The 8,266-nt window shown below is 37.2% G+C and overlaps 1 protein-coding gene across 1 annotated transcript; it reads right to left on the bottom strand.

Annotated features, from left to right (window-relative positions):
- Positions 1–5,225: 5,225 nt before the first annotated feature.
- Positions 5,226–6,412, bottom strand: LOC116175136. The gene is made up of 4 exons (XM_031493245.1): positions 6,047–6,412; positions 5,896–5,991; positions 5,668–5,808; positions 5,226–5,609 (listed from the first exon to the last, which is right to left on the bottom strand). Exons 1-4 carry the CDS (start codon positions 6,280–6,282, stop codon positions 5,309–5,311), a joined length of 774 nt encoding a protein of 257 aa, XP_031349105.1. The 5' UTR covers positions 6,283–6,412; the 3' UTR covers positions 5,226–5,308.
- Positions 6,413–8,266: the final 1,854 nt, after the last annotated feature.

Here is an 8,266-nt window from a genome sequence, read left to right as displayed (position 1 = left end):
AAATAGTATTCCCTCCATAGTTTAACCCTGTTTCTAGACCGCTTCCCGTTTCTGCTAGTATTACAATGTCATCCGCGTATCTCAGCGTTTGTATGGTTTCGCCCTAAGTACACTTTGACCCCTAAGTTAAAATCCTCTTTACTCTATTGATGGCTTCCTCTATATAAAGGTTAAATATTGCCGACAGCCCTGTCTATTGTCTAACCCCCCTCTGCACCTTGGCATCCGCCTCCTCGCCCTCTACGTTAAACACCGCACTCTGTTCCTTGTAGATGTTGTAAAATACCCTCCTATCTTTATACACTATCCCTGCCTCCTTGATTATCGTAATTAAAGTGTTCCAATTATCCCTATCGAATGCCTTTTCTAAATCTACGAATGCCATGTAAGTTATTTTTTCTACTTTTAACCTCTAAGATGGTCCTAAGCGTTAATACACCTTCGCGCGTATCACTATTTTTCTTAAACCTGAACTGGTCATTCGCCAGCCTCCCTTCGATTTTCTCTTTAAACCTATCTAACAATTCTGGCAGTTTTAGCTTTTCTAAATCTACCCAGTCTTCTTTCTTAGGTTTGGGTGACTTTTTGGCTTGTTTAAAATATCTTTATTTTGCCGTTTGATTTTTCAAAATCGGTCGATTCGTTTTCGAAAAAATTAGAAAAATCTTTATTTAATCAACCTATCTTAATTTGGTGTTAGAAAACAAAAACAAACGAAAATATCACTTCTTTGTTGCTATTATTATTATTGCCATTAGACTTTTTTCTATGGGGCCATTTGAAATCTATTGTCTTTACTCCCCAACCTCAAACTTTGGATGAACTTCGTCAACGCATCATCGAAAGCTGCCATGTATCCCACAACACGTTTTTGAAAATGTCCGTCATGAATTTGAACATCGCCTATATCATTGAACATTTTGAACTCTTTTCTGACTTTTCAAACGTCAAAATAAAGGACTTCGAAAGACCTTTCAAACAAGCTATTACTCGATACCACTTGTCATTTAAAACTTTTAAGGGGACAGAGGATTAAAGGGGGTTTTTGGTTAAAAAGTTGTCCCCCTTGACCAATCTTTTGACGTATCTCAATACAATACAAATCTAACCTAATCATCTACCTTTTTAAGCTTGAAATAACCAATTTATTCCGATTCGAAGATTTCAAAGAATCCGAATATTTCAGTGGCGAATAACCGGAAGAACTTAAAGACGTAGAACGTGATCCACAAAGTCTGAAGATCTTAAATAATTAAACTAATTGGAACAGTTGAATGAATTCGAATCTGATACTGAATCTGAAAAGCTCTGAAGTGCCGAAGAAACTGCATGTCGAAATCTGCAAGGAAATATATTTTTTCTATTTCGGTGTTACAATGAGAATTTTGTGCAACCGTTTTCGGCAAAAACAGTGTTTCAATGAGTTCCATTGTAACATTGTTTTTGGTAACTTTTCATCTCTAAGTTGGCAGTTCGCCAAGACGTCAACGTCAAATCATCCGATGTAAAATCAAATTACGTAAAATTTATGTGTTTTCCTTGATTTTTGGTACACGAAGAACTTAATACGTTCCAAATCAGCAGTTTACACATCCACCATAAATAAATTTATCTACGAATAAAAAATTACACATTCACGGAATTTAAAGTTTCCAAATGTCAGTGTTGTGTTTATCTACGCTGCCAACTTAAAATTTGTCAACGTAAATGGTGTTGCCAACTTAAGACATATTAATTCTAAAGTTTCCTGTAGTTTTTCATAATTACTTTTTAATTAAATGAAAGCCCCGAAATAGAAAAAATAGTATGAAAAACACGTGTTACAATGCTTTATTGTAAACTCCTATCTTGTGGACACTCGTGGCTCCGCTTCGCTACGCCACTCGTGCCACAAGATAGTCGTATTACAATAGGTCGCATTGTAACACTTGTATTTCAATATACTATTCCCAATCGATCCGAAAGGAGTCGTTTTTCGCATGATTTTAGAGATAAGAATTTGCTTTGCTTTTGATAATGTGGTAATTCAATCTTGATTATACTAATTTTTTTCGATCTACAGGCTAAAATCTATCCCTTCTTGGTCAATCTGGGGCAAGTCGTTTTCGCTTTTCTTAAATCAGCTTTTGTAGTAGAGATCGTATTCGTTTTTGAACGATTTCATCTCAAGCAAGTGTATTTATTCAGTCGATCTGATTTTTCGTTTGATTTTAGGCTGTATAGGTAGTTCCAATTCGATTTTGTTGTCACCTAAATCTAACTCTACTTTGATTAAAGATGGATCTCATGTAAAGCGTGCACTCAATGCATTAGTATGGAAAGACAACTGGGGAACGCTTTTGGATGTGAACAATCATTCATTACAGAGATCAAACAGCCTAATCTTGAATAAAAATTTGTGAAAGAGGTTTACGTGCACAATATTTTCAATTCAGTGACCTGGTTTCTTTCAGCTCCAATCCGAGGGGTTGCGTTTACGTCGAGACACCCGAACATTTGGATACGCAATGGAAACACCCCATAGCGAGATTTAGGTGAAACGGCAAGGACGTACGGTGCTTCTATCTTCGCCCCAAACGGCAATACTGGGTCATTAATGACGTCATAGTTTTACGTTTGCCTCCCTTCACTTCCAGGCCGGAAAAAAAAACTTAAAAGCTGCCGCGTCGCTTTTATTACAATAGTTAATTACGTTTTACTTCGCCGATTGGTATCACTACCCTTAGAAATAAAAATCTGACCTACTTACTCGAAAGTGCGTCAGGTAAATATTTGATCTATTTAAAAAAAAGCTGCGGTAATGGGCAATTTCTTGTTAGAGGGTTAATTAAACACGTACGAACGCTTCATCAAAAAAAGGGATGAAAGAATTTAACTGATCAAATTGGGACATTCAATTGGGGCAGTGTACGTACGGTTTCCTATTCATTTCCTTTTCAATCGAAATAATTAATTGAATAAGCGCCCTTCTTTGATATGATGTGGCTTTGAATACAATTAAAACTTTCAATCGAAACGGAGAATTCTTACAAATCTACTCTTAGGAAAAAATAAACGTTTGCCACGAGTGGCATTTACAAGAGGTAGTATAGTATAGCCGGTTCAAAATCAATGTCACTGGAAGGTCAAACGTAGACGTGGGTTTGAAACTCTGCTAAATAAATGTCACTGGCAAGTCAAACGTAGACGTGGGTTTGAAACTCTGCTAAATCAATGTCACTGAAGATGAAACGTGGACGTGGGTTTGAAACTCTGCTAAAATCAATGTCACTGAAGGTGAAACGTGGACGTGGGTTTGAAACTGCTAAAATCAATGTCACTGAAAGGTCAAACGTAGACGGCGGTTCTTGCCTGAACTAAAGTGGTTATGAGCTAACGTCAAGGTCAAATGGTTCTGAACTTGGGTCAAGCAGGACCTTGAGTCGTTGCCTCGTAGGTAACAGGTCGATTGTGAAAACTAAAGTGGTTCTGAACTATGCTCATTGAAGGTTGTAACTCGATCGTGGTTTATTTCTTGGGTAATGGTGCGTATAAAGGGTTTAGCAGAGCACCGTAGAAGTCATATTCATAAAGAATAGGTACCAGTAAGGAAGTCAAAAGTAAATAGGATAACTGCGAAAGTGAGCAGACAGAGACAAGGAATAGACGATTTACTAAGAAAAATTAAAAAGTTGAAGTGGGATTTAGAAGTGCTAGATGTACAGCGAAAATTGAATAAAATACAACTAAAGCCAAGAAGTCCAACGCGCAATACAGGAGAATGCCGAAAAAATTAAGTGTGTTCAAGCTAATAAGCAAGAATTATGAATTACGACGCGTCGCTTAAATGAACCTAAATGTACCTACTTGACGTACTTATTGATAGAGGAAAATAAAGATTTGTATACATTGTATTTCTTATTTTACTTGACAAGTGAACTGGTCCATTTACCCTAGCAAATAATAAAAATATTAAATACAAAGGCCAGTTTCTTATGCATTCGAATGCAAATCATAATTTCTAATTGATTATGTGTTCGATTGATCGATTATAAAATTTTATACCAAAAACCTTTAATATAAATGACATCCTAATTAATCATGTAGGTGAGGCGTACATTTAAATAGACATAAAACGCAAATAATAGGCATTTTACGCTCAATGGGAATTATTAATTTTAGCTCTAGGAACTTCTCGTAAAGCAAAATGAATAAAACGCGCATCTACTGCACTTCCAATGGTGCGCATTAATTTGCATCTACAACTAATTAGCTATTCTTAAAACGTCGAATTACCTACGAATGCAATGTTTTTGGCACTAACACATCTATGATAATCGTTATTATTAAATACATAACGAAAAAATGCGGCGACGTTATTGTAAATGAACCCGAATCAAATATGTGCAATTTTTCATGTTGCGTTTTCCCTAAAAAATATTAAGCGTGAAATTGTCTCATGCACACGTATTTGTTTGACCTAATTTCTATAACATCGTACCTAGAAAAGATTATGCATAGAAAAAGTGCATCGCACAGAATTTAAACGCGCGATAAAAAGATATTCAACCCGCAACTGCATATCCGGCGCGCGGGAACGAAGTTCATTCTTTGGTCAGCTGCGGAAACGCGCTTTGAATTTTACTACCGTTATTCGTGAAAAAATTGTTTTGGGTGTATTTATCAGTTTAAAAATTCCAAAATACGTAAATGTAGCTTTTCTTAAGTGCAAATGTGTAAGTACAAATTAAATTTTCACGGCACTTTTCGGTAATATGTAGAGGACCTCATTTTGCGGTTAATGCATTGAAATTTTTGGAAAATTATACTTCCAATAGATAAAACACTTCTTATAAAATGCATTTGCCTTTGAGAAAAATTTTTAAACTGCATAGAACCCACGACAAATTTAAAAATTCCAGGAGCGCAAAATTTTTGAACTTATTGTTTACCCTTCCCCTCTACCCCCACCACCCCTGGGTAACGTACCATACCATATCAACTCGTTTTGCATCTCTTTCGCTACTTACGGACGTACATCTTATTCTCTATCGACGTCCACCTTTACTTACTACACACGCTTTTCCATTATAATGCAACTCACTTTACATATCTACTTAACCCATTGCATTGTGCAAAGTTACACTTATGCAACTAATCACACTACGTTATGCACTTTTGGTTGCATTCTTTTTCCAATGTCACATTTCTTTATTAGCAGGTGATGTGAACAATTTTTTTTTGTTCAATGTAAACGACAATTATCTTACAACCTTTTATTTATTAAAACTATCTTACAACAATTTAATTTATTACAACTATATATAGACTATTTCCTACCACAAAAATTAACAAAGCTTAAAATGTACCGCATGTCCCCTTCAATTTTTCTTTCCTCCATCCGGGACGCCTCCACTTGACGTTCCAATTGAGAGGTTTTGTCCTGCGTTTCTTGCAGTTGGATGGCATACTTCTGCAGCATTTTCTGCAGAAGTTGGTGCGCCTGGGAAGCAATCTCCCGCGCTGCAGGAATTGGAACCGCCGAAGTGGACGGCATCTCAGGTGTGTACCCCGCCTCCTGCCCTTGAATTTTCAGCAGGGCTTCTAAATTTTTCTCGCCACATTTGCGCCTGTAACGATGAAACAAATTTTTAGTTATATTCGATTTCATTTTTTTTAACAACTTACCGTCTCTTCGCACACACCCTGGGATCGACCGGTTCGTCTTCGGACTTTCCGGCCTGCTCTAGAGGTGGAAGAGGAGCTCGAAATTCTGGTGGTGGAGTGGGCGACTTCTGCTGCTCTGACAAATGTGGCGTTGGGACAACTCTACAAAGAAATAGGTGTGTTCTTGAAACATGTACTTTCCAACATTAATTATTATTATTATTATTAAACATAAACTTTTATACTAACCGTTCGCTGGAGTATAAATGGTCCGCAGCGTCACCTCCGTCTAATTGGGCCATCACTAATTCCACATCAAAATTCTCCCACAGGTTGGCAGGAGTTCTATAACAAATTATCATTGCTACATAAAATCAAGGGCACAATTAATGATACTTACTGGACTGTTGAATTATCCGAATGGATGGTGATGACACTACATTGGTCACCATCCATAAACGGCGCCGCCGGGAACGGTTTATTGTTACCGGGTACCACTTTTTTCGGCGAGTGGGGGAACAGATTATTATCGGTGCAAGTACTACTGTTCCCCACTTTGTTGCTTTCTAACATGTTCTGTAGAATGTTAGTTGGTGCCGGTTTTTTCAATGATAGTTTGGATTTACGTGACGACATTGTAATTGTGTTAATTCTGTTGCGCGACGACGATAGAACTGACAAACGGAAGGAAATTTCTACTATTACAAACTCTCTGTTATCGTTTGCAAAATACTAAAGAGGGATATATTTAATAAGTGAGAACAACACATCGTATGATTTCCGGAATCAAATAACTGCATTGTCAGCTTTTGAACACCTACTAGTTGCTTACAGTCTTGCGCAAAAGGTGACCTTGAACACTTTGTCTATATAAGGCGATAATTGCCCTTAATTTGGTTACTTACACCTTCACCTTTCCACTCGTGGAGATTTTCGAGAGTACGAGTTCAACACTATCAACACGCAAGGTGACTGTGGAGAGTTCAATCCGGCGTAAATTTTAACAGTCTTGAGTTAAAGTTACAGTAAGTACCTACTAATTACAATGGAGTCTACATCCCTGGCAAGACTTAGCAGTGATATAGTTAAGACAACCCGAAAAGCTGTTGCATTATTAAAACATAAGTCTGAATTTGTAAAGCACATTTCGATAATAAGGGAAAACATTTCTTTGCTACGAAATGCTATCGATAACAACATTCATTTAGATAGTCGTAGTGAAAATCCCATTACGCTAGAAAGTAATTTGGCTATATTGAGATACTATTTAGTTACATTACGCGAACAATTGAAAGATGTTTCGAGAAAAAGCGGTTGTGGAATAAGTCATACGCCTGCTCCTTCTACTAGTGATCGTAATTCGCCAGTCCTAATTTGGCAAACCTTAAATTCTTGCTTTCAAGGTAGATTACTTACTGGTATTATTGTAAATACCGGTTTCAAAGACCCTTTAATTTTCTTAGAGAAAGCATTCGGCAATGTTGTACGGAAAATTCGGCCCATGTTAAGGCAAAGTATGTTGAAAGTTAATGTGTCTCTTTCTTGTGACTTTGTAAACCCCAACAATCTTGACGTCAATATAAAAACTTTTGCCACAAAAAATTCGGTTCTTGACATTGGCACTAATCTCGGAGAGTGGTATCTAAGAGAGGTGTATCATCCATTGCAGACAAAGCTTGGGGGTTTCGAAGAATGTAATTCGGGGTGGGCGTTAAGGGAGGTTTTGTATTTAAAGGTAAACATAAATAAATATGTTCCCATTAGGGGGGGACGCTTTTCCACATATATTAATCTCCCTCGGTTTATAGCTTATAAGAGAGCCGTAGTGAATGTTAAAAATAACGATAAGTGTTGTTTCCTGTGGTCAATTGTCTCGGCTCTTTATCCGGCGCAATCGAATCCCAACCGAACTAGTAGCTATCCCCACTTCGATGCGGTTCTGAATCGTGGATCTATTCAATTCCCAATTAAAGTAACCGATATAAAGAAGTTTGAAAAGTTGAATAATCTCGCTATTAACTTATACTGCATAGAGAAGAGAAACGTACTGCCTTTCATGTTGAGTAGAAATCATGCAAATGGAGCCAACCCGATCAATTTGTTAGTCTTGTCATCCGAAAATGGCATTACTCGAACCGATAGTAATAGATCGTACCATTTTGCTTGGATAAAAAATCTCTCTCGCCTATTGTCGTCGCAACTATCAAATAGGGAGCATTCCAAATTTTTCTGTCACATATGCTTAAATCATTTCTCTTCGAAGCACATACTGGAAAAGCATACCGTCCGCTGCCATCAAATAAATAAATGTGCACTAAGATTGCCCGTTGAATCTGAAAAAATTGTGCAGTTTTCTCACTATTCGAATAAGGAAAAAGTACCGTTTGTGATTTATGCTGATATAGAAAGCATTTTGGTAAAGTGTGACAATTCTTGCGGTGTGGGGAAAAACACTAACCCATTTCAAAAGCATATACCTCATAGCATTGCGTTTTATTTCAAGTGTGCTTATGACGATTCACTCTCTAAGTTTTTTTTGTATCGGGGCCCGGATTGTGTAAAATGGTTTATTAGTCAGTTGCGTACCATTGCTATGTGGGCAAATACAAAGATTAACAAC

The sequence above is a fragment of the Photinus pyralis genome, unplaced genomic scaffold (assembly GCF_008802855.1).
Source record: "Photinus pyralis isolate 1611_PpyrPB1 unplaced genomic scaffold, Ppyr1.3 Ppyr1.4_LG6, whole genome shotgun sequence".
Classification (NCBI taxonomy): domain Eukaryota; kingdom Metazoa; phylum Arthropoda; class Insecta; order Coleoptera; family Lampyridae; genus Photinus; species Photinus pyralis.
Note: the sequence above shows the minus strand (reverse complement) of the source record. Positions and strands in the feature narration are given on the sequence as shown.

Excerpts from the sequence above, each read along its gene's own strand:
- LOC116175136 (XM_031493245.1), bottom strand. The coding sequence starts at position 6,282 with ATGTCGTCACGTAAATCCAAACTATCATTGAAAAAACCGGCACCAACT. Across the intron at positions 5,992-6,046 it reads TCGGATAATTCAACAGTCCA|AACTCCTGCCAACCTGTGGG; the intron begins GTAAGTATCATT and ends AATTTGTTATAG. Across the intron at positions 5,610-5,667 it reads AGGGTGTGTGCGAAGAGACG|GCGCAAATGTGGCGAGAAAA; the intron begins GTAAGTTGTTAA and ends TCATCGTTACAG.